The sequence below is a fragment of the Octodon degus genome, unplaced genomic scaffold (genome assembly GCF_000260255.1).
Source record: "Octodon degus isolate 3935 unplaced genomic scaffold, OctDeg1.0 scaffold00009, whole genome shotgun sequence".
Classification (NCBI taxonomy): domain Eukaryota; kingdom Metazoa; phylum Chordata; class Mammalia; order Rodentia; family Octodontidae; genus Octodon; species Octodon degus.
The window spans coordinates 16,837,661-16,865,229 of record NW_004524585.1 but is presented as its reverse complement, the minus strand read 5'-3'; the positions used below and the strand labels follow the sequence as shown (position 1 = coordinate 16,865,229).

Here is a 27,569-nt window from a genome sequence, read left to right as displayed (position 1 = left end):
CCTGGGCTGGGACTGGTCCCGCCGGCGCGGGGTAGCAGGAAACTCTCTGCACACTCACCGGACCTGGGCTAGGACTGGGTCTGGGGGCTCCCGGAACTCGGCCTGTTTAAGATTTTTGCCTTTTATATTTGTACTTCTTTTTTTTTGTATGCTGAAATGTAGAAGTCCAAGTTGGAGGGATCAGTAGGCCCACTATGTAGAGCCCTCACTCCTTTACTGCTTGTCTGTGTTGCTAACTGCATGGCACTCTTCAGGTAAATTCAGGGCTAATTTGACCTTTTGATTTATTAATCAACCTCTATGCTCTTATCACATCATCTCAGTTACTATGGCTAATTAATGTAGGTTCATAATGTCTTCATGTCTATAGGGCAAATTCTATGACCTTGTTCTTTAAATGTGATTTGATTGTTTGTAACTTTCTATATTGATTTAAGAATAATCTTACTAAATTTGATAGACAAATCTTGTCAGGATCTTGTTTGGAATTACATGATAGTAATAGATCAGTTATTGAGAACTATGTTAAGAACCAGGAAAGGTTGAAGATATTTTGGAACTTTCAGGGATGTTGGTGGAAGACACAAGACACATTTTCAGAGAAAAAGAACTTTATTACTCAATGGCAGTCACCAGGGTATCTGCTTTCTCCCATGCAGATTCTGAAGATTCAAATCCTGCAAAAATATTAAAAAGGTGGGTACCCACATGGGGACTTGTGAAAATGAAAAGGAGCACTGAGCTTTGCAAATGTGACTATTTTATACATGACTGTAAGTATGTTTGCTCCTCGATCCAGAGGGAAACACTTTTTTGGAAGGGTATTCACAAAACAGCTTTAAAAATGTAACCCAGAGCAAAGGCAGTGATTACTTCTGCTTGCAAATGTACAGAAATGCAACAGGTCAATGGAGATTTGTGTCCCCCATGTAATATCTACGTCTTCCTGTCTGTGAACGTGGCAACTTTATATATTTCTGGTGTTTTAATACAATTTTATAAATTATGCATGACTCATACTGCTTTGTATATTTGTTACTTTTGTAAAAAGATAGTTTTTGAAATTATGTTTTTCTACTTCACCATTGAGATATAGAAATATAAATGAGCATTGTATTTTGACATTGTATCTGTCTTTCAGACTATCTTGTTAATTCTCATTTGTAGATTTGGGGCAGGGGTTGTTTCAGTAGATACTCCTGTCAGCTGTATGTGGTTCACTTAGTTTCTTTCCTTCTGGAAAAATCCTATGCTAGCTTAGCTGCCCAATTACTAAATTAAATAGAAGTAGTAGCAGACTGGGCATGGTGGATCACTATGAATCCAATCTAGTAGTGAGACCCTGAACACCCTGTAGACCCTTCCCTAAAATACAAAATAAAAAAAGTAGTAGTAATAGTAAACATTCTCTGGGATCCAGATAAAAATTTCTTATATTTCAATGTGGAGTGATGTTTATTTTAGGATTTTTGTAGAGACACTCCCAGCAGGTTAAATATATTCTTTTTTTGTCTTAGTTGCTAAGATTCTTTATCAGGAATGAGTACCAATTTCTTTGCATGCTTGTATTTTCTCTATTGAGAAAATCACACATATCATTTTCCAATTTGTTTTGTCAATGTGTTTTGCTCTATAGTTTCATTCTTGTATCCCTCCTAAAATTCATGCTGTAAGTTATTCTCCAATACCAGAGTAACAGAAGGTGATTGGGTGATGAGGGAGCCTCTCTCACAGCTGGGATGAATGCCTTATAAAAGCACTGGTGGAAATGCACAGGTACAGGCCTTTGATTCCTTTCACCTGCCATGTGAGTGCACACTGATCAAATGCCATCCGGATGAAAAGCCTTCACATGACACCAAGTCTGTTAGGCCCTTGACTTTGGATTTCCAAACATCTAGAGGTGTGAATTTCTACTGTTCATTAATCTGCGATATTTCATTATAGTAGCAGGACTAGACCAAGGTAATATACTAAACCTATCTTGGACATTTTTTGGGTCAATACCATGTTTAGAACCTTTGCATTATGTACATGAATGAAACTGGCTTGTAGATTTCATCGATATTATTATTATGTGGCTTTGATATTCAAGTTTGGCTCGCCTCATAGAATTTGGAACAATTCCAGCTTCTCCCTGTACCAATTACTCTTATCAAAAATGCCAATAGCATCCATGTTGTTAAGTTCAATGGTCAATTCTTAACACTCTTGTTACTTAACAGGAGTATATGACTTGTTTGATTACTCTTATGTCCTTGAAATATTTTCTTCATGTGATTCTAGAACAGCCACACTCCTGGCTTTCCTCATACTTCTCAAGTTAGTCCTTCTCTCTTTTTCTGACGTGATTTCTTCAGTTTCCTGACTTCCTAATTTTGGAGTGCCCAAAGGCACTCTACTTATACTTCTTCTCTTTGTATTCAAGCTAACAGATGATCAAGGGTGATGATTTTAGAAATGTTCACGCCTTGAATGCTATCAATATAACATCTATCTCTCCCTCCTCTGAACTTAACACCTATATCCAAATGCATACTCAATATACCACATGGATGTCTACAGCGGATATCTCAAAATTAACCCACCTGAAACTGGGCTTCTACTACTCTCCTCCACATCCTGTTTTCCTCTTCTTCACAACAAATGCATATCTCTTTAAACACTGCCTTTCTCCTATGATATTTTTCCTTTCACAAGGATAGATGTGTGAATGCCTCATGCCATACCTTGTGTCTCAACTTCTGTTTTTCCACACAGAAATCATCTGTTCAGAAAGGAGAATGACTTCTTGCTCTTCTCAACCTTTTTTACTCTATTCAGAGTCTGTTATTCTTCTTGCATCTCCTCTGCTACTGTTACTCAAGCTTTCTATTTCGCATTTCATTTCATTTATACATTTCACTTATTGTATTTTCATTTCTAAAAATTCTATTTAGTTCTTTAAAATGGAGTTTTTTGAAGTTTCTTTTTCTTATACATATTAAGTAACTTTTTAATATCAAGCATTTACTTTGTCTGATGTATCTGAAAAATTTAATATTAAAGGCTTTGAAAATGTGGGTATATTGTGTTAGTTTCTGCAGATTTATAAACTACTAATGCTGGATTATTTTGGGGTGTTTTCTGTGTTTTTAGATTGTGAATTTATATTTGCTGCCACTCTGTAGGCTTTCCTTCAAAGCCTGGATTATGGCTACTTTTCTCCAGGGATGAGTTTTGTTTGCTTTTGTTGAGCATTAAGAACTATTGACATGAATCCTCTTAAAAATACATTTATCAGAAACATTATGCAAATAGTGTAGATTAAGTTACTATACCCCTGTGTATATACCCTGTGGCTATTAATTTGCAAGAAAGCCTTTTAAAAAAATCCATCTACAGCTAAGGCTGAGATTGGTGATTTTCTTTAATACTGCCCTTCAAATTTTTTTTTTCTTTCTGTATTTAGGACAGGGTCTACAGGGTTTACAGGGTTTCACTACGTAGATTTGACTCAAAGTGATTCTCCTGTTTTTAGCCTCCTAAGTGCTGGGATTACAGGCATGTGCCATCATGCCCAGTCTCCATCGCCATCTCAGCATGCCCAGGGGGTGGGGCTGGCACTGCATGCCGGGGATTGAACCCCCACCACAGTGCTTTGCCTAAGCAGGTGCTTTAGTCCACTCACTATCAGGCTGGACCTCTGTCCTTCAATTTATTTATTTGTTAAAGGGTTTTGTTACACAGCTCAGACACATAGTCATCCTCCTGTCTCACCTCCCCAGCAATGGGATTACAGGCGTGTGCCACCACACCCGGTTTCAGTGGCCGGCACAGCACAATATGGAGCACAGGGGATCGAACCCCGGTCTTGGTGCTTGCCAGGCAGGTGCTTAGAATGCTGAGCTATCTTCCTAGCCTGTCTTTCAATTTGTTTTATTTTAGTTCAGTGTTTTGTAAAAATTAGGGCTTTACAGGGATCCAGGCTTAACATGAGGTGGATTCCAATCTGATTCCTAGTTAGTTACTGACCTAGAATTTTCTATATATTCTAGGTTATGGTATCAATATAGCCTACCACATTCTAGGTATTTCCACAGATACTTCTCTAGAGGCATAAAAGTTTAGTCTTTGTGCTAAATTCACCTCTAAGATCTGCTAAGACAGGGAGTGGTGGGTCTTACACTTGAATTTCTGCTTTAGTCTCTTCGGTGATATCCAAGAATTTGTATTCCTAACAGAGTTCTAAGGTGATGTTGATGTGACTGTTTACAAAGCTCACACTTCACAAATGGCTCCTTCGGAGGTTTGGCAATTTGCTCTATAAAGGACAGCTGGTAAATATTCTTTGTGGCAACCACTTCACTCTGCTCTTGTAGAAGTAAAACAGCCACAGATACTATATAAACAAATGGGTATGATAGTATTCCAATAAAACTACAAAAATAGGCATTGGGGCTGGGCAGGTAGCACAGTGGCACAGAGCCTACCTGGCATGTGTGAGGTTCTGAGTTCAATTCCTGGTACCAAAAAAAAAAAAAAAAAAAAAAAACATTATAAATAAAAGAAGACATTAACTATGTTTGGCTCAGGCCCACACTCTGCTGCCCCTCCTGCTACTCCCTAGACTGCTGCTCCCACTGTTCCTGGTCACCAGAGCCTTCTCACTGTCACATCCAATTGCTTAACATGGATTAAACATGGTTTATTGCACATTTTTAGATACAAATAGAAGAGAAATTTTCCAGGATTTGTATTCCACAATCTTACCAGAAATAGAAGACCTGTATTTGAATTCTGAGTTGTCAAAAGAATTTATGGAAAGAATTTCCTAGCATATCTGATCTTTCCTACAAGTCCATGAAAAGTTCTGATTCATCTTTGTTCTCCCTGGGCACACAGGGTCTCTCTGACCCGCTTTCCACCCGAGACTGCCTCGCTGTCTTGTGCCACTCTTCACACTTGCCTCCATCCTTCCTGGCAGAGGGTCTGGTGAAGTTCTGCTCCTTTACCCTGCACTGAAAGCGCCTCTCTGGAATACTGACTGGTATTATGCACATTATCACAAGGACCACGCTCCATTCGGGGCTGGCTTCCCACGGTGCCTCCTTGTCGGTAGGAGCAGGTTGAGGCTGGGTGTGGGTTTTATTTATGTTCAGCTCCACAGTGCCTGACACATGTTTGCCATTTGAGAAATGTTTTACTTATTTATTTATTTAAAATTGAGTAAGTGGCAAAGCAAATGAGGGACTACTTAGCAAATGGGATTTTAAACAATTCACTTGTTGAAACCCTTGAGATTTTAATCTCATCTCAGCAATTACTATCCCAATTAGCACCTCCTAAATCTACTCTTATTAATCTTCATTAGTCACACCTATATACATTTGTAGTAAAACAAGGACACAGACTGCTGAACGTATCATCCCAGTCGGCAACAGAGCGGCCATTTATTGTTTCTAAAATAAAACAAAAGATACAGCGCTTTGTTTCTCTTTTATTGCAACCCATTGCAAGGTCAAAAGATTCACGGAAATACTGAAACTACAAACTGAGTGATTTTCTTTATCCACTCAAAAAAGACATTAAAGACAAAGGACCAGAGTTTCCACTACCGCAATGAATTTCATAGGTTTTATTCTGAAAATACTGTTGACATTTTGGAGAAGATAAAAAGCCCTGCATTAAACATGTTCACATATATTTATGACACTCTAAGCAAACAAACAGAACACAAAAAAAGAAAAAGAAACTATGTTGCCTAGAAAAATTATTTCAAGCCTCATTTTAAAGCATCTAACGAGAACACATTCAACAACCATCACAGAATCGCTCAGGATGATGCTATTCCTGGCTGTTTTTTGAGATTAATGCTTTGAGGCTGGATATGCTATTTCTACACAGGTCTACAAATGTACCAAAGCAGTTTTCCAGGTTACGTTGCATTAGGCTTTCTGGATTAGCTGACATCTGAGAGGCTAAGTGCAGGCCCCACCCCAACCCACCCCCAAAGTTAAGCATGTTTTAGTGCTGTACTTTAAAACAATGAGACATTTAAAAAATCAATTATATACTCTGAAATCATTTGACAACCAAACTGCAACACTTCAAAGATTATTACAACTTTGAACTGAAATTATACCTTCTATATACCACAGATTGTTCTCCCTTCTTTTGTCCCTTTTAAAATTATTTAAAATATAGTGTGACATATATAAAATTAAACATTTTTTATTCACTGAAGCTACTATTACTATACATACTGTCTTATAAATTAGTTTTGGGTTAAAATTCAATTTAATGTTGTGAAATACGGTTTTTCAGTGGTGGAGAAATGTATATGAAAATGACACAGTGAACTGTGTAACAAGAAATATAGTTTATTAATGGTAAATAGCCTTTTCTTACACAAACTTTATTCCATTCAAATTAAGTTAGTACTCTATTTAGCTATGGGAAAATATTCTTAGTGTTTACTGACCACATTTTCTGAAGTGATTGGAATTAAAACAAAAATTGTCACATCAGAAATATGTTGACATAATCAAAGAAACAGTTGTTTACCAACAAGAAGTCAGTATAAATACATGAATGACATTTATATGTAAGGCTATCTTTTGTTTCTTACAGCTAGTATCATTTTAACAGTATCTGGATTTACAAGGGATGAACTCAAACCTCAGTTACATTGTTAAAGACAAAATAACAGTTACGTCCACATCAAGGAGGAATAAATAGCAAATTCACAAATCAGGGCTTTATTTTTACTTCTACTATGAAAGATAATCACTCTTTAGCTTAAAAAGGCTCCCTGAAGTCCTGATTATAAATCTACACACAGGAAAGTTTATTGGAGCCTAAGTCCCTACAAAGAATTAATTGTAAAGATGTGTGAAATCAAATGTATATTCATTTACTGATAGATACTGTCTTAACTGAAAGCTGGCAATCTTCAATTAAACAAAAATACTTCTGGCAAGTGTAAACAGAATCTTAATGAACAGATTTTCGAATTATTGTTTTTAACTCATACAGTAGCTAGCAATAGTTTTTTGCAGTAGCATAAGAATTATTAAAAAGGATAACATGCATATATCCAAAAACCTGTTCTAAAACCCAAAGCAAAGCAAAAGAAAAAAATTTCAATAGAAAGATTGTCTACTTATATTTCACTCATGAACTATTAATGTGACTACCCCGAATCTCAGAAATATAGTTTCATAATTATCAAAACTAACAAAGTAATGAAATGATCTGTAGAGTTTTAAAAATACTACATACCATTAATCACATTGGTGGCTTCATTGTGGATAATGCTAAGATTAGCTCCAAATATCACTAAGATATATCCCAATCACTTGCTATCCACAAAATAAAAGCTAACACAATGTTAATGTAAAACTAACTAAAATATTTAGCACTCAACAGAATGTATGTATTGAATAATGAATAATTAACCTTTGTGAGCTGGCCAAGGGAGTTCAGATTGTTTCATCCATATAAAAAATTTACAAAAGGCTTTATTCTTTCTAGTACCTAAGTCACCCCTGGATAGAAAGTTGCCCACCTGCGGACAAACTGAGTGAGATGGAGCCCTAGCAGATGACTTGCTCTCTCACAAGTCTGAAGGAAGTCACTTTTATCAGGAAATGGCTTACAAAGAAACCACCCTGGTATGTTTGTGCACTTGTAGGTGGGGGACACAAGAGTGCGAATAATGGTATGCGTACATGTGCGGGGGATGTGAAGACCACTAAGTTACAGGCTTCCAATGAATACACCATCACTTCTGGTCTCCTTGTAGGAGTGCACAATTCTATTTCATCAAAAAAGACTTTTCTTTGGGCATTTAAAAATGGCAGAAATCAGAAGTCAAAGTAATAATCCAATTCTTTGACTTTCCTTTAAAAGGTGTTTAAAGAAATAAGCCTTTAAATTTAAAAAACTGAAAGATTTGTGGCTTTCATAATCTTCAATCTTTAAGAAAAGCAAAGCCAGCTCACCCGGGAACAAATAACAAGTGCACTTGCGCTATGCAGTAGGCAAACAAGACACAAATATACACACTCTGGTACAGATGCAGATGTGTGATAGTTAAAACCTTTCCAAGAGATCGCCAATTCCAAAGCTACACTTCTCTGCCTGCTGAATGACCCAGGGTACCCTCGTGTGGGCATGCACATTAGGAGGAGGCCGCAGACATGTTTGGGGTCCAGCCCATCTGATAAGCTCTCTCCAAGGTCCTCTTGCAGTCCTGCAGGACGGTGCTGAAGGTGATGTGGGGGTACTGCTGCACCAGCTGCTCCACCGTCACTTCGTTTACCTGCAACCAGAGAAGAATCACTATAACACACAGGCAACTACCAGCACCATGAAGCTGCCCAGGCTGGCGAGCATGTTGTGGCCTGCTTCCAATAACACCTGTAGCCCATCACATTTCTGCTTAGCAACATGAATAAATGTTTTGTAAGAAGGTAAGTTTTCCTTTTGTCTGATACCTCTATTTCTTACTATCGCATCTGCCCATATGGATTTTTTTTAAAAGACATGATATCAAGAAATCAAATGTGTTTTTTAAAAACATAAATGACTGTGATTTGTCAAGATATTAACAAGGTCCACTGAGCTTCTAGTGCTTCAGATGTGAGGAAATAGTAAGAATACATCCCAATTTTAATTCTTCATCAACATGACTATTTGTAGGAGAATATTGTACAATGGGGGAAAGGATATACAAGATTCTAGATGCAAGTGCTAGGAAAAATGTTTGTTTTTCTTCTCTTTAAATGTTAAGGCATTGCAAACTTCAAGTCCCTTTGTGAAAAGGGCTGAAATGTGAGGAATCAATAATTAAAACATACATGGCTGGCAGGTCAGGGATGGCCCCAACAGACCTTAACCATCAAAGACACCACCTTGATTCTTGATTAGACAAGGCAATCAGACAGGCCTAATTAAAACTAACACCTTTACAATTGCTGTGCTGTGAAGGGATTAATTTGTCAATTATTTTTAAGCTGATTGCAGTTCATATCACAGAAGTAGACAGCTTCCTTCATCCTTTAGATAAATAAATGATTAACCTAAGAACCACAACTTTTAGGTAGGTTTATTTAAAATCTTTATTGAACACTTGGGCATTTTCGAATACATCAATATTTCATGTATACTGACTAAGCTACACGGAGAAAGTCCTAAGGAAGATCCTTGGAATTCACATTTTCAAACATCCCTTTTGATGTTCATTATTGAAAAAACTGGGACCACCAGGAAAAACCTAAAGCAACACGAAGCCGTTTGCTTTGAAAACCTGCTCAGCAGTGTGATGGCCATGAACGTTAGTTGTCTGCATGTTTTTGAAACAACGTGGGGCCTTCTGGGAGAGCTGGAAAAATATGGTCCAAATTAATTTTTTTAGTATTGATAACATTTTCTTGATGATACTTAATCTTTGTAGTATTGATAACATTTTCTTTTTGCTATTCAAAACTTATTTGAATCTTGCTTTTCCTTATTTGAGATTTTATTTCTTCAACTGTAAAAACAGGATAAAAGTATTCATGTCACAGGACTGTTGTAAGGACCAAATGTATTAACATGTCTAGCACTATGAGTGACAAAGAAGCCCCCGAGGTGGTAGTTCTTACTGTTGTAATGAACAAAATGGGTATGAATGCAAGTGTTAATTAATGATATATTAGGGCAATTTATGCTTTATGGTGCTGATCAATACTGTTCTATATCTGAGGTATCTCAAAAATAAACCTTTATAATATTGGTTGCCATGTTCAAAACAAAATAGTCACAGGGTAAGAAGTAATATGTAGGACATATTTTATATACAAGCATAATGTATTCTATCGTAATTCTCTCCAGAGGAGATGCCAGAGCTTTTCTCCATACAGTCTAGATTTAAAACATTCAGGGTCAGGAAATTCTCCCTTTCCCTTAAATGATATTCCTCACTCTGTTGTTAGGTCACCTTTCTCTCTCTGGCCACAAACATATCCAGAAAAAGGCATCTTTCACCAAAGGAGAACAAGTCATTTGGCCAGAGAACCTCTGTAATGTTTGTGAGGGACCACACAGGAAAACCGTGCAGTTTAAGTCCCCTCACATTCAAGGTACTACTAATGAAAAACAAACTGGAAAAGAATGAAGTAAAGAAAGCATTGATACTCACCATCAAGAGACGGGCTATTTTCTATGGTACATCTTTTCCAATCTAAACATGGGTCAACAAACAGTTCTATACTTAGGGTTGACAGGCAATTTTTTTAGACACAATTTTTAAAAATGGAAAATATCTCTATGTGTTAACTGTTTTCTAACAGGGGCATGTGAGTTCACCTCAAGCAAATGATATATGAAGATATAAAGTTATGAAGTCTATATATTGGAGATATTTTTTCACTTTAGTAAACATTTTCATGGTACAGAGTTAATGTATTCTGTCAGCTCCCCTAATGTACTTTATATATCCTTTTATTTATGAAGATTCAATCTGTCTATATCTGTCGCACAAAGTAAGGCACACGTGTGATTGAGAAAAGAGATTGTGCTATGCTATCTCTGAATTTCAGAACTTATGAGTAAGAACAGACAACAAGTTGTTTTTTTTTTTTTTTTTTTTTTTTTTTTTTTCCGGAACCAGGGATTAAACTCAGGCCCTTGCACTTGCCAGGGAAGCGCTTATTCCACTGAGCCATCTCCCCAGCCCCAACAAGTTGGTTTTGGATAGCTGTATGAAAAATGGCACCAGTGATCCTCTGTGGATAAAATGTGTCATGTAAGCAACATTTTTGTGAGCTGTACTCTGTAAGTTCTAGAAGACAAAGCAAGGAGGAAAATGCATATATTCTCTTTTAGAGCTTGATTAGGTAGAAGTTATTCAGCAAAGATACATGCACACACTAGGAAATGTTCTTTTACTTATAATCTCCCTTGGCTATATAGCATGATGAATTTAATATAGAGATTATGTTTATCCCTCAGAAGTAACACTATGCTCATTTGCTCTTTCTAGAGACTCCTTAAGTGTTTGGTGCTGTGGAATTCAGTGTAAGACACCAGGAGAGTCCAGATCATTTAGAATTGTTATGCCTACATGCACATTTCTGTGGACATTTTGTCATGTTCAACTCCAGTTGCTAAAATAAAAGTATTCTTGGTTCCAACTTATAAAATATATGTAATATAAAAATGAAACATAAAGATTTTTAAAAAAATTCCCCACAATCCCTGGATTTTGGATTCAATTTCTTGCTGAAACCTATCAGTGGCAATTTCTATACTACACATGAAATTTGAAAACTGCAGTGTATCTTCCTAACAAAATACACAGGAGTGTCATTTGAAGAGATTACTGTGATTAAAAGAGAAAAAATCACGTGCCACAGGGTTTTCAAAAGTATAAAGGAAGACTGGGTTTTATAGTTCCCTCCAATGACTGTATAAGCATAATTTACATTTCCAAAATTATTATAACTCTTTTTAAGGTAGTAGCAATTTGTCTGGTATTTTAGTCTATTTTGAGTTAACATCTATTAGCACTTTTTGAAAATGTGAGGCAAATTGCTGTGCTAATTAAAGTAAATCATGCCACAGTTTTATTATATTGCTGCTGCTGCTGCTGCTACAGTGCACGGGTGAAGAAAGTGGTATGATTTCAAAAACTCAGCTTAACCAACACATCTAGCACATCAGTTTCCTAACTCTTTATAAATACTTCCTCCAGTAAATTCCAGATCAATGTAAATCTAGGCCTGGATCACCATACCAATGAGACTTGCTTTCAAAACATATGATTTATGATAAAACTTACAGGAGAAAGTACAAGAAGTGATTATTTCTTAGTAATCCTTATAAAATAGGACATTTCTTGTTAAGAAAAATAATAAATGTAACTTATGAATATATTATGTCACACTTAAGAATAAACATACTCAACGTCATTTATTCTTAATGGGAGAAAGTTTTCCAGCATGAAGTGGACAGTCAGTTCAGCTCCTTCCTTCCTCCATTGCCCTGGGACCTCAAGTCTGAGATCTGCCTGTTCTTCCCTCCACTGGTGGGACTCCGGGCCCAGAGACCTGTGGTAACACCAGCAATGCAGTAGGACCCTGCCTATGGCACAAAGGATGGACAGGTGGGACTACAGGTATGAAACTGGCTCATGCAACATTAGCAATATGAGCCAACATGTGACCTCTAATCTGTTTTATTCTACTTGTTCTCGTCCTCTCTTTCACCAACTATCTCATGTGAATTTATACTTTCATGAGAGTAAACACTGTCTTCTCTTTCTGGTGCACTTTAAAACTCCTAGACCTTCTCTTTAAATCCTTTCCTCCTCTGTCCTACAGATACTGAGCAACTGGATATCATCCTGTGCCCTCCAACCTTGCTTCTACTATATTTAACTTTATTCATTTCTTCATCCTATCCCTCTGGAAACCCCCTCTCCCACCTGCAACCCTCACACACAGCAGGGTAAAATCACCCCGTTAAGTGGAAAAACATGGCATACAAGGTCCTTGTATAGATTGGATTATATTTCTGTAGATCTTCCTCATATGGTTATAAATATTAGGCTAACAGCTACCATAGTTTGTTAGTAGCCAGGTTGCAGTTGAGTCTATTGGTATTGCCAACTAAACTACTTTAACTAGGATGTGAAACATGCTATAAGCAGTTTTTCCTCTCATATGACAACACGGTATTTCAAGGGGTCATGACAATTACAATACTCTAGCATAAAAGGAGTGGGCCTGAAGGAAAATTGATAGCAACTCTGTAGACTTAATATATTGGGAAGGCAGGTTCTTGGGATAGACACAAGGCCAAGAGCTACCTATATTTAGAAGACATCTGGAGGAAGAGACTCCTAAGAAAGTTTTGATACCAGCATTAAGGCCATTCAACATAGGAAATCTACAAGCATCAACATAGAACAAAATAAAATAGAAAATAGAAAATGAAAAGACAAAGAAGCAGAAAGCAGTGCCAAATGCATGGCCTACCCGAGCAAGTTCAGAGCACAAAGACATTGAAGAAATTGGAAGCCAATAAACGACATTCTCTGAAATGATCGCAAAAGTGGAAAAACAAATGGAAGAGGCTATAGAAAAAAATAATCTCTAAGGTGCAAAAAGAAGTGACTAACAAAATAAAAACCCTTAGAGCAGACATAGACAAACAATTACAGAGCTCAGGAAAACAATGGATACTAAGAATGTCAAATATAGACAAGAAATGGAATCAATGAAACAGAGCGAAGTAGAAATGCAGGAGATGAGAAACATCATTGAAGACTACACAGTAGACTGAATGAAGATGAAGACTGAACATCAGATCTGGAAGAAAGGAATACGACTAGCAAGTGCAAAAAGAAAGTATCATAAAAATCGCAAGAGATCACAAAAAATCAATCCAACAGCTACAGGATGAAGCAAAGAACAACATAAGACTGTTTGGTACAAGTGAGAAAGCTGTAGATGGATGAGCAAAAGCCATTAAAAACTTCTTCACAAAATAATTGCAGAAAGCTTCCCAAATATGGATAAAGAATTTGACACACAAATAAATGAGGCAAAGAACCTAAAGTGATATTACGTGTGAATGTGATGTGGAATACTGCTGTGAAATCTTAGAGCATTGGATAAAAACTAAGGAAATTATAAATAAAGCATAAAATTATTTTATGTTATCAATAAAAAAAATAAATGAGGCATAAGGAATTCCAAATAGGAATAACCAAATAAATCTACACAAAGCATAAAATAATCAAGATTCTAGGAATTTAGTACAAAACCAAAGTATGTATGTATGTATGTATGTACTTATTTATTTATATATTTGGTACAGAGTCTCACTACACAGTTCAGACTTGTAGTGATCCTCCTGTTTTCAGCCTCCTCAGTCCTGGGATTACCTTTGTGCAATGCCATGCCCATCTTGGTGGCCGGCTCAGGGCACCTGGGTGTGGGGTTGGCACAGTATTTGGTGCTGGGAATTGAGAACTCCGATTCCTGCACTTTCCTAAGCAGGCGCTTAGACCGATGAGCTATCTTGCCAGCACTCAAAAACAATATATTGAAAGCAAGTAGAGAAAAGAAACATATCATCAATAAAAGGAAGCCCATCAGAATCACAACAGACTTCTCAACACAAACCTTCAAATCAAGGAGAGCTTGGAGTGAGGTATTCTAAGTCCTAAACGAAAACCAGCAGCAAGTATACTGATGTATCTTGTAAAACTATCCTACAAAATTTCTGGATAAATAAGATAATTTCATGACAAAGAACAACTGAAGAAATTCATGATCACAAAATCAGCTTTACAGAATGCTTGGAAGAACATATAAAGAGTCAATGAATACCACAAATACATGAACACCAATAGAAAGAAGCCAACAGGCATGGCAAGAAACTAAACAGAGAAACACAGGGAACACATAACAGGAAAGCAACATGAAAAAGAAAGCTAATACAGGCACTTCCCATGCTGGTGGCCCATCTCACCCTAGAAACAGTACCTATAACCAAACTCTAAACCAATCACAAATGTTGGTGGGGCTGTGGGAGAAAAGGAAACTTTCTTCACCTTTGGTGGGAGTGAGACAGGTGCAACCATTGTGCAAATCAGTGTGAAGATTCCTCAAAAAATTTTGCATTAAGAAGTCCCACTTTACCCAGCTATTTCCCTTCTGGGTTTCTTTCCAGAAGAATTAAAAACATCATGCCACAGAGATACATGTACACCCATGTTTACAGTAGCACAGTTTCTACTAGCTAAATCTTGGGAACAACCCAAATGCCTATCAACTGAGGAATGGGTAAAAAAATATGTATTTTTATGCAATAGAGTATCACTCAGCTAAAAAGAAAGGTAAACTTGAGGCTCTTATGGGTAAATGCATGCAATTAGAGGCTATATTCAGAAGTGAATTAAATCAGACTCACATGTGTAAGCATCATGTTTCCCTAATATAAAAAACTGAACGAGTAAGAGCCAAAAGGCACAACAGACATTGGCAAAGGGAAGGAAACTACTCAAAAGGTTAAAAAAAAGAACCAAAACAAAACTAGGATGGGAAAAAGAAAAGAAGGAAGGCTGTGTATCTCTATACATCTCATATGTATATATATCTTATATGTAAATATATTATATATAGATATATATGATAGATAAGATAATTGACTACTAATTTATATTAGTTCATTGAAAGGAACTGTTAGTGTTTATATTGTTTGATCAATCTTCAATCTTACACACCTATATCTTCTAGTAACCTAAGCAACTCTTTTGAAGGTAACAATATGTAATATAATAACCATTGAATTGGGAAGAAACTGTTCAAAAGAAAAGACAAACTGATGGAGGAAAGTGAAAAGGAAGAAAGAGAAAAAGAAAAAAAAACATTTATACACAAGATAATAAAGATAGTGCTACAACTAGTTTTACTTAGTCACTGAAGAGGTTTGTGCCAATATTGTTTGGACATGACATCATGCCTGTATCTTGTACTTAGAATAACTACTATCAAGGCAACAACATGCAATGTGTTAATTATTATAACTTTCCTACTAACCTGTTTTGAAACTCTATTTTATTGTTATTTTTATTTCTCTGTAAAATAAAAAAGAAATGAACACTCTTTTAAAGTATGCACAATAAAACATCCTACATTGTCCCCAGACTGTAAGTTCCTTGACAACAAGAATTATTTCAGTCATCTGTTTGTTTATGGTCCTACACACACTGACTAGTATATTTTTACCCCATTATAATACAAGCTCCAAGAGACATGGGCTTTCATTTACTTCTCTATTTGTAGTACCCTAGAGCATACCTAGCACATAGTACATATTCCATAAATATTTGCCAGATAAGTTAACATAGGAATTGTTTACTGAGGATGTATTGAACAAATGAATAAGCAACAAATAGCACTAAATCAGAAATTTTATAGATTAAGTTCACCTTGTTCCCAGATCATTCCAGCTACTGTGGTATCAGTCTCTAAAGTCTTGACATGACAGCAGCCCAGAACTCCTTTATTCTTTTGATGTTTATGCCGCTGTGATGTGGGGCTATTACCTTTTCTATCTGACGCCACCAGCTACCTCTTTGCCTAGGTGTAGCTTCTTTGGAGTTCCCATCATATTTTCACAGAACAAAGCAGCTCATGATGATGGTTTGGCAATTTTTCTGGGTCACATGGCTGTCCGGTAGTACTCAAGAAATAACTAAGCTATACTTTGGATTAAAGAATGGCAACACTCCTTACTAGAGTTCAGTGGCACACTACACTGTGAACATAGAGACTAGCTAATGGTCCTAGATGTGAGTTTCAAATACTTTACAAAGCTTCAGAGGTTTTGATCACTTAGTTTGTAACATCAGCAGCCTGCTCATGTAAGAGACCTAGGAGGAACCTGACAGAAGATCTGAAAATTCTGTGACTAAATATCCTTTGGATGTCACAATTATCCGGCAGCAGATGAGTCTCCTGAGTGTTTCTACATTTTTATTTCTTAAGCTTCAGAAATTGATATGGCTCCAATCTCTATGTAGAAGCAAATACAAATCATATAGGGTTTTTTGTTGTTTTTGTTTCTACTGTCACAGTGGCATTGGGCATATGCTGTCCTGGAGAACAGGTATCAAATAATACAGCCACAAAGTAGGAAAAATCTTTGATCAAAACTGCCTCCTATTCCCACTGGTAAGCACTCTACCAGGACTTCATGTGGGTGCATTTCCATTCCTACAAGAATAGGTGGATGGCTATGGAGCAAGATTCAGTGAGCTTCCATAATTTTACTAAGGCATTTTTATAATGCTCAGGTCTCTGAGCACTAATAACTGGTAACAGAACTGTAGCTGAGGCAGGACTGGCATATGACATAGGATCACTGGACTAGTAACTGGCACCCAGGATTTGAACTCAGAACCCCAACACACAGAACTCTGCATTGAACCACACTTCCTTGGTACCTCATTAAAACAATGTGGTGAAGAAATGCCAAATAGGGGCTAGCAAATCATTTGCTCAGTAAAATGTTTACTGACATTCATTGTGTGACATTTAAAAAATAATTGCAGCTGCCATAGAAATGTATTTCCAAGTCCTTGACATTTTTTTTCCTTTTTAAAAAATAATCTTTTCAAAATGGTTCCACTGTGAAAATGCAAATGATAATGGGTTGCAGTTGGCCTATGGAATATCCCGTGTGGAACTGTGGCTGTGTGAGACATTGAAGCGTGACGGAAACATGATGAAGCGGCAGGACTAACAAGGGGCCTTTTGACAGGAACAAGTGTGACTATGTCAGGAGCTAGCACTGCTTTCCTCCCCTTCTCTCTCCCAGAAAGAACTGTCGCAAGTATCATCACGTTCTGAGGTAGGACAGTCAGCAAGACAGATACGGGGTCTACCCTCGTGGAGATTACAGCCCAGCTGGGAAGATGGACAGGGGCAGCAGCTCGACCAAAGAGGACGCTCACAGAGAAATGCATGTTGTTATGGACGGAAGCTCATAGCAGGCACCAAATGTCTGCCAGGAGTATAGGAAAGGGCTTTCCAAAAGAAATGATTTCTAGGACATTCTCTCTCTCTCTCTCTCTCTCTCTCTCTCTCTCTCTCTCTCTCTCTCTCTCTCTCTCTCTCGACATTCTTACCATGTAATTTAGGGTGGCCTTGAACTCAGTATGTAGCATAGACTGGCCTCAAATTCAGTTTTCCTGCCTCGGCCTCCTGAGCGCTGGGGCTCCAGGTGTGCATCACTAAATGCACTTCTGAAGCACAAGGCAGTGTCAGTCGGTACACCATGTGCATTAAAAATACTTAGTATGCAGAGAAAAAAGTAAACCAGTTCATGAGTTAGTACAGAAAAATTAAGCCGTTTTCTTTGTATAATATGTAGTGTCTCTTTTGCCTCATCCAAGTGTACAAGTGAAATAAACTCTAGTTTCAAAATAGCTCTGCTCTAAAAGAGAGGAGGGATTAAAAAAAAAAATGGATCCCTCTTTCTCTGCAGGTGGAAAAGTAAGATGCCACAGCGCATCTGTGAAACTGCTGCAAACAGCACACTCAGCTCTTGCCTTCTAATTCGGGGCCCTGGCCCTGAAGCTGGTCTGTCATTCTTCACACACTCCCTGGGCAATGTCACTCAGCATGCTAATGGCCCCAGGGGCTGAGTTGTGGCAGTCCAGACGCAGTGTTGTCTCTGGGGCAATACGCCTCTGGAGTCTGCTTCTAAGTTTCATGGCTCTCTGGGAAACTATGCTGGGTATTTGTGGAACCTGATGTTTACTAGGTGCCAGCATAAGTCTTGGTGGAAAATGATAAACCCTGATACTCTTTCAGTGACTGCCCATAGGCTCAGATATGGTGCATTTTGAAAAGGATAAAACAAGAGGAACAAAAATGTAGTACCACCCCAAATCTGCATGTAAGTAAGAAGAGCCATCAAAGTGGTTTAAAATATTTTAAATGGGACATAAAAAAAAGAATAAAAGAGTAGAGGATACATTAATTTTTCTAGGACATTCTCTCTCTCTCTCTCTCTCTCTCTCTCTCTCTTTCTTTCTTTCTTTCTTTCTTTCTTTCTTGACATTCTTACCATGTAATTTAGGGTGGCCTTGAACTCAGTATGTAGCATAGACTGGCCTCAAATTCAGTTTTCCTGCCTCAGCCTCCTGAGCGCTGGGGCTCCGGGTGTGCATCATTAAATGCACTTCTGAAGGACAAGGCAGTGTCCTTCAACAACAAGCACTAGCACTCCGTGGGCATGTACCACTTGTTATGATTCTATTTTGCCCAGTCCCTGTAGAAGGACTTTTGCATTTGGGTGACATGACATGTTCTGCTGCATTTTTCCTATGGTTACAGCAGGAGAGCAGGAGCACAGTGCCACCCGTCTAATCTCTCCTCTATTTCTCTTCACTCACAAGGCCTGACTTCCTGCCTTAGTGTCCTTGCTCCCTTTTTCTTTTCCATTCTTCCCTCTTCCTTCCCCAGTCAAGCTAAGGCATTTTGCCAGGAACCCACAGTAATGTGTGTATAACAAATCTGGGATACATGTTTAGTGATGTGGGATGAATTAAACTGTGTCTGCAATCAAGAGTACAACAAGAATGTGGTGGTTGTCATCCTAACCGCTCATTAAAATCACCTGGAGAGTTCTTCAATGTCCCGATTCTTGGACCATATCCCAGACAACTATAAGAGGCTTGATATATCACAGGGACCCAGCATCAGTATTCTTTGAAAGCTCTCAGGAGGTGCATGTACACAATTTAAGTTGAGACCTACTGATCCAATGTCACTGAAATGTTCCTGGAAGGTACAGGCAATTACTACCATGAGTATCTGAAGACAAACTCTGAATTTTGATTATTTAAACTCACAAGTGACCCACTTCAGATGATCCCCTTTATGTTAAAGTCTGAGCAGTTCTGGAGAAAAAGGAAACTATTACTTTAAGGGTTCATTATTCTGTCTTTTAAAAATATTATTCACTGTCTAAAACAAGGATTTTGGGGCCAGGGAGATGGCTCAGTGGGATAAGGGCTTGACTGGCAAACGCAAGGATCTGAGCTCAATCCCTGGTTCCGAAAAAAAAAAAAAAATTAAAAAAATAAAAAATAAATAAAATAAGGATTTTACTTTTTGAATGTGGCAAAACTGAACTAGATTCTTCTTCGGTATGCAGCCTTAGACATCTAGTTTGGCATTGCCAAAGGAGATTGCCATATGACTTTCTCAACAGCTAAGGAAAGGGAAAGCCTCCTCTAAACTCAGTTCTCCTATGGAATTGATCCTTCCCATGATGCAAGAAAAGGCAGTACTTATCACTAAGTATTTAACCAAGTTTTAAGAAGAAAACCTGAGCATTTCACTGAAGCCTAAAAGTCACTTCATATATTAACCTCATATTCATAACCTGGGGTCTTTAAGGATTTTATTTTTATAGATAGAAGAAATATTACTCTTGGGTGGCCAAAAAAAAAAAAAAAGAACTCGTCTAAAAACACCAAAGCACAGAAAGAGACAGATACAGAGAATGCAATGAACCTGACAGAGGCAGGCTCATAAATTCAGTCAACTTTGTCAAATGCAGTCATTCCATTTCAGAATCTGTGATGATTGAAAGTGCTATGCACTGTCAATATCACAACAGGCCTGGCTTCATGCTGTCTCTTTTTCATGAAATGTAGGTTGCCTGTTAACACTAGCACGGCTTCTATTCACTTGAATTAGCACAGTGAGAAAGCAGCAAAGAATCTGGGAGGATAAGGATCACAGAAATGTCTGCAGTGTTAAGTGAGAATCGGGGCTCGCTAACCCAAAGCCTCTAATTAGACATTAGTGTGACAGAAGCCCAACAACTAGACTGTCAGAGAAAAAAAAATTAATGACATTTTCATTCCCTGTATCTCCAAGCAATCCTCCATCAGGAAAGGGGCTTCAAGTCAAGTGCAAGCTCCAGGCACCCAGTCTTCTGTTGGTTATTCTGAGCCACAAACTCCTGGCCACAGACTTTATCCGTTGCTCAAATCTATATGTTTGCACATGCAGTGAGATAAAAACCAAAACGGATATATGTGGGACACTGCAGTGGAAAAAGCCATTTAGGGGCGTCATCTCCAGTGCTCTAAATGGTTCAGCAAAAGATTAACTATTTGAAAATCCTGGGCCCTAATAAGATAATTAATGCAGTCACTGAGTGGTAGGTGCAATGTATTTATGGAACACATCTGGGTGTTTCTAAATTAAACTCTTGAAGTTATGCTGAAAAGCATAATTGAGGGGGAGAACTCGCTGAATTAAAAATGTCTTCTTTTGTGTCTCATGGTCTTCTTAATTTCAGTTTTTATCTTCTTACATAAAAGCTAGGATAGTGGTGATCACCAACTGGGCATCTGGTGAAAAGTGTCTTTTTAAAATTGTAGTTTCCATCATGTTGGGCTTATGGATTTGACCTGTTTTCTAAAATAAATTTATTATAAGCAAGTATTTATTCTGCACAAATCAGTAAATCTTTTAAAAAAACACTGTGAAAATAAGTTTTTTTTTTTTTTTTCAGGAGAAGTATACATAAATCAGTGCTTTCAGAGCTGTGCTCTGAAGGACAGCAAGTCCAGCCTCTCATCTGATACCTGAACTCTGGTTGGTTGTTTTGAACCCCAGAGACTTTCAGCTGTCCTCAAGTTCCTCAACTTCAGGAAGTAAATTAAATTCAAAGTGTCTTTCTTATCTGCTTATTTACTTAATTTCTTCTATCTATACACTTTTACAATCTATCAAATCATTAGGGGCAATGAGATCTAATGATTTTCAAACTTTCATCTATACAATATTTCTGTAAAACAAAAGTAATTTCAAGTAAGTAAAGCAATGAAAATTTAACTGTTCTTATTGAAGAGAATGCAGATGAGAAACACAATTTAACTTATTTATCCATCCATCCACCCACTCACTGATTCACCTAGCATCTGCTACATATCTGTCTAGCAATTTAGCAACGAGTATTAAAATAGCCATATTTCAATTCTAATGAGGAGGAGAATGATGGGAATGAGGAAGGCAGAATTAACCACCATAACAAGTATGCACCTCTTGATTTTTATGCACCATAACAAATAAATTCATATTCATTTCATACTTCCTAAAAGAAAGATTACACAAATCACCCCTCCTAATAACCTACAGAGCTCATGTTATTATTTCCATTTTACAGATGAGGATTAGGCATAGAGAGGAAAGAAGGGGTGACAGAGATACGTAACAGAAAAATGGTGGTATGGTGATGTGGAGAACAAGAAGGAAGTGTTCTTTGAAAGGGAGACTGGGTACTCCAAGGATGCAGCTGCCACGAGATGGAGGAGGTTAGACAGAGGAGTAGCTGCTGCTTTGGTAACACAGAGGTCACTGTTGGCCTTAAAAAGGGCAGCAACAGTGCCATCATGCATGGAACTAGACTGCAATGAGCAGTGAAAAAGTAAGAACTGCTTCTAGACAATTTTTTTTAGAAATTTAATGCTAAGCAGAAAAAAAAAAGAGGACTATATGGGCCCACAGCTGAAAGCTGATTTGAAATCAAAGTGAAAGTCTCTGTTCAGAAAAACATAATTTTGAATGTTCTTTTAAAAAACATTAATTGGCAATTTCACAGTAATCTAGTTGCCTGCTTGCTTGTCTGTCTCTTTGGTGGTAGGGTCCTTGAAATAGAAATGTATTTGTGCACTGCTATTCCTGATCTGTCACCTACTACAGTGACTGAAGCATATTTAGCCACTTAGTAGACATTAAATTAATTTATAAAATATATAAATTTAGGAGGCAAAGGCTTAGATTTTCTCTGAAAAACTATGTACAAGGAGGAAGAACAGTTTTGTTGAACGTGGCACGGCAGACCTGACAACTACTGTGCACATTCCTGATGTGCAGGAGTCTCTCAGCCTTCTGGGCCCCCAGGGCACCCTTGGTTGTCCTTGGTCAGGTGTTTCAGAGTTCTGGGCTTTCATCTGACTTGGGTTAGGCAATTTCTACTCTCTTCTCTTTCTAAGGTTAAGAGATAAGGCGATCCTACAACTTTATTCTTTCATACTATTACTGAAGACAAATCAAAATCCAAGGGTACTATATATTGGCAAAGCAATCTTCAGGCATACTTCAACATAGAATTCTATTTATCCTATAGTATTTGGAGGAACAGTAGGCTCTCTTCTTCCATCTCTTTATAAAACCAATGAACCAAGCAAGCAACAAACAATCTAACTATACACTAATCCTACAATGAGGCAAGTAAAACACAAGCAGCTATTGCAGGAAATTCTCTTAAGTCTACAGAGGTCTATTTTCTTGAAGGAACAAATCAAACAGATTTCATTCTGTACACTGCTGGCTGTTTGACATGGCAAATTCTACTATTTAAAAATTCCTTCCCAAGTCTCAGGAAGCTAGTTTTTCTGCGATCTAAATATGTGAATTTAATAAATAAATAAGTGAATTTATATTCATGGCTAGAATATTATAACCTTGCTAGAGGCAGGCACTGGTATATCAGATAGAATTCCAGAGAAAGTATGTATACATAAATAAATAATAATAATAATACAAAGCAACATTTCTTGAGTATTTATAATGTGCCTAACTTTGACCTAAGAGCTTTACTGCAGTACTGCATTTTATTTAATCTTGAAACACCCTCTAGAGTAACTGTCATTATTCTCATTTCTCAGATGATTTCAGGTGAATCTGAGGCTTTTATTGAGTAAGTTGGTGAGGATCCTACAGACAGTAAAGTGGTAGAGCTGAAATGTAAAAACCTAGCAGACTGACACTGTGCTCAACAATTTAACCTCTCATGAAGCTTCATACCACCACTGCTGCCTAGCTTAATATTTTAGTACTAGAAGGTTGTTTCAGTTACTGCCTAGTAGTTTGGTGAATAGGGTTAGAATGAGAGGTGACGGGAGTGCTGAGATAAAATGAGGTTGAGAGGTAACCTCCGAGTTTCAGCTGATGTGTTTTTCTCTGTTTCAATTACCGGGAATAATCAGGAGAGGGTTGTAAAAATGTGTTTTAAAGTGCTCCTATGCGAAAATCACCTGGAAAAACTGTTTTATCAGCAAAAGGAACAAGATGCTGATGTTTGAAGTGAAAGACTTAACGTTCTGATTTTAGAGCCCCAGCGATGCTCTTCCCATTGCTCATCACCCCTTTCTGGGGTGCACACAGCCCGGTGGCCTCTTGGGGAAGTGCTTATGTCAGTCACAACAGAGGACGGCACAGTCTAACACAGTTAAAGCACTCCTGCCTCTTTCAGGAGAAATGCTTTCTTTACGCTTTTTTCCACTTTATTTTCTTTGATACAGCATTAATTTTAAATCCTAAATTTTGGCTAAGGGCAATCTAAAAACAGCTGTGCATCTGTGGCAGGGAAGAGGGGAGTCCCTGCAGGTATGCACTTTTGTTTCATGGCTCAACTGATACCCAAACAGTCCTGGACACAGTGACCCACAAATTATTTTTCCCTTAAACTGATTTTTCCACTCAGTTTTGAATATTAGTTACAGAGTCTTGTATTATTTTCCCTATAGGGCTTTCCTGCTCACGATTCCTAAATAAGCATATAAAAACCCCATTTTCTCCACAGAAAAATTTAGGTTGTTAAGGCTTTCTCTTACCATAATTACTTCCTGAAAAATGCAGTGGTCAAATTTTCCTGAATATTTTTACATTAAATGGAGTGCAAAAAACAGCCTTAGATCTCTTAAGGTTGTAAAGCAGATTTCTGGATTGAAAGAACTGACTGCTCTGTATTACTTGCTTTCTTTGTTAGATTCCCATTGGCTTGATTAAATCAAATCTCACTACCACTTAAAGGAGAACTCCAATTGAAAGCCAGGATTTCCTATATGCTGTTTATTAAAATAAATAAATTGTTAATTTTTATTAAAATATTTATTAAAACAAACCATCTATTTTACTCTTCAATTAAGAACTTTGGGAATTGGAACAGGTGAGGAGGAAAGTCTTGGCAACAGCAATTTGATGAGAAATGAATTAATTCAATTATTTTCATGGTGTGGATCAATAATAGCCTCCACAGAGGCCCCTTGGCCTGAAGGCAGCTGGATAATCAATAGGATCACACAGAGGCAGCTCTCCTCCTCCTCAGAAGCCTCTCTGATCTTTTTTGGATGGACTCTTCACGCCTGTATAATTCTAATTTATGTCAACTAGAAATCAAAGAAATTCCAAGAGGCTTTGGTCACAGGATACTTGGGTGGACCTTTCACAATCTATTTATGTCTATTCCTTAAGTAATAGAGCCTCAATGGCCCACCTAACACCTCTACTGGCCAAAGAGAAGAAGCTTCCAGCAAAGAGCAGTTACCTGCTCAAGGCAACTGTGAGGGCTGTGGGTAAATTGAGGTACAGTTTCTCCTTGTCTACAACTCTGCAGGGACATAAAAGCTAAGGATTTACGCAAGATTCTTGCAAAGAGTGGCTCCCTCAATAACGCTCTTTAATGATACCCCAGACGCTGGCATTTTCAAATCAAATGAACAGTGTATAAAATTAGTTCTGCATGAAGTTAAAAAAAAATTGAAAGTGAAAGGAAGCTTTTAAAAGCTCCAGCATTTCTCCATCCAACTGCTTCTCACAAGGGTTTGGCATTTGAGAATTGCTACGTTTATGATGTTATTCACTGCTCATAATTCAGGCTCTGTGTCTCCAAACTTCGGTATTAACACACACTGCAGAGGTTTCCCAAGCTAGCCCAGGCTGCCTCTGGCGAGGTCTGGTTTCCCAGCCAGTGCTATGCTCCTGGGCTCCCTCCCTTCTCAGCAACCCTCTTACCCAACACTTTTCATTAACCTTGAACACTGCATTTCCATTTGCCCTACAGCTTTCCCATGAATTTTTTGTCTTTTCAGTTTTCTTCTGCATTCAAACTGCCTTACAAGAAGTAAGGAAAACGTCATTGAAGAAACGTTATCCACAGAGAGTCTACAATTCACTAGTGTTGTGAAAATGATTTCTATGACCAAAGTCACTGTTAATAATTGTGGAAACCAGAGTTTCCATATTGCTCTTATTAGAGAGCCCCATTGATTACATACAAGCATTCTTTTTAACCTAAATCACTAAATAAATGTGAGCTAAGTTGATAGGTGATTTAGGGTCAACTCTAATTCCCAAGGTCAAGTAAGCCTTTGAACAGTCTTTAAGAATATAAGCTCACCCCACTTCATCAAAGCCATCTCACACAGCGTTTTCTTCTCTTGGCTTTTACAATGCACTAACGTTTGGGAGATTATGTGGCATCAGCTTCAAAACCCCCTAACATGCTTATCCAACCAGCAACTGGAAAAGCTACTCAAACAAGGGCTTCTCACAGCATTTCCTAACTTTACAACTCATGGGGAACAGAATTCACTGAATGACTGGAGCATTCTTCCTAGCAGTCAGTGACGCTGTAGCCAAACAGATTTACTGCAGTTTAGCTTAGACATTGTTTGATAATCCAAGTACATGCTGCTTCCAGCTGCAAAGAGTAAGTTCAACATTTCTCATCTGTTCTCTGCTTACTTGAGGAGTGAGAGAAGTGAAACACTTTCCTCACATCAAATAAAAAAGACATTTTGTTTTCCTTGCTATTCCTCAAAAGCTGACACTAGGAAAAGGGCAAGTTTTAAATTTTTTTCTTTTTTCTCTCAATGCAACACAATGCATATTAATATAAATAAAAACCACTCTACTTCTATGAAAAATAAAGCAAAATTTCATAACAAAATACAGAAAATCAATGGTTAATATATTGTGGAAAAAGTCACAGAGGAAAAAAGACTCCTACAAAGAAGAAACAAAAAAAAGTCAAAGCTTTCTTTTCAATGAACAAAAAGACTAATGGTATAAATAAATCAAATTAGAAAACATTTTTGAAGCAATGGAACAGATAATTTGGGGAAGTATTTGAACTCCCTACTCACATTTTTACTTCATACTTTTCTTTCTCTCTATATATTATATATTTAATATTTTTTCATGAGAAACTATGCAATATTTAAGCTTGTGTGTTTGATTTATTTTGTTTAACATCATTTTTCAAGTTGTATTCATTTGCCTATAAATAACTCAAGTTTATCTTTCTTTATGGCACAGTAGTACTCCACTGTGTATAAATACCATATTTTTTTTTGACATGTTGATTGACAAATGTGTTGTTTCTAAGGTCTGGGTATTATAAATTGTGCTGCTATGAATATTGGTATACATAACATGATGACTTCAATAGTTTTGTAAAGTACAGCCTTCAAATTAAAGTAGGACCAAGTAAAATTTACTGCATGTGAAGGAAAATGTATTAGACTTTAGTATTTCTCAGAACCACAGACCATGAGTGCAGGGACACACAGAGCCACAAACCCATCCCTCCTCAGAGCTGGGATCCAAATGACAATATTCTTTTTTTTTTTTTTTTTTTGGCATAGTCCAAGTAAATTTTATTGTGTCCAAAGCAGCATGAACAGGTGGGGTTCTTTGTCAGAAAAATAGTGAAAAGCAAACTGTGAGTCCTATACAGACCTGCAGAGGCAAAATTGTTTGCATGCTTCTCTCTGGTAATCTGAAGCACTAATTTGAAGACAAGAATACACAGTTTTACAACCATTGTTAAATTCCTATCATCTTTTTTCTTTTTAATAATTTTATTGAGAAACAAATATCAATGAGAGTTTCACAACCGATTGCTGACATATTTTCAATAATTAATACATTTCATATTGTTGTCTTAGTGGTTATTCATTGTACAAGATGCAGACGTGATATCCTGTTTCAAACACTATTATATCAAACCTCTCTATTCATTGAATTAAGAAAATGGATCTGTGATCTTGCTTAGTGAAATTCAGTATCAGTTCTAATTTTTATTCTTTTTAAAAATAAAAAAGAAATGAAAAATGTACAGAAGACAAGAAGTTCAGATATGTAAGTTTCATTATATTGTTGATATATCCAAATTTACATATTTATAAATATCTATTTATAAGTTTAAAAATTTTC

General features: G+C 37.3%; 1 protein-coding gene across 1 annotated transcript in view; it reads right to left on the bottom strand.

The window, feature by feature from the left end:
• Window positions 1–5,602: 5,602 nt before the first annotated feature.
• Window positions 5,603–27,569, bottom strand: part of Fbxl17 (F-box and leucine rich repeat protein 17) — a 616,731-nt gene continuing 594,764 nt past the window's right edge. The window contains exon 10 of the mRNA XM_004625466.2: window positions 5,603–8,305. Within this exon, the coding sequence (XP_004625523.1) occupies window positions 8,165–8,305 (141 nt within the window). The 3' untranslated portion in view covers window positions 5,603–8,164. The remainder of the gene's footprint in view (window positions 8,306–27,569) is intronic.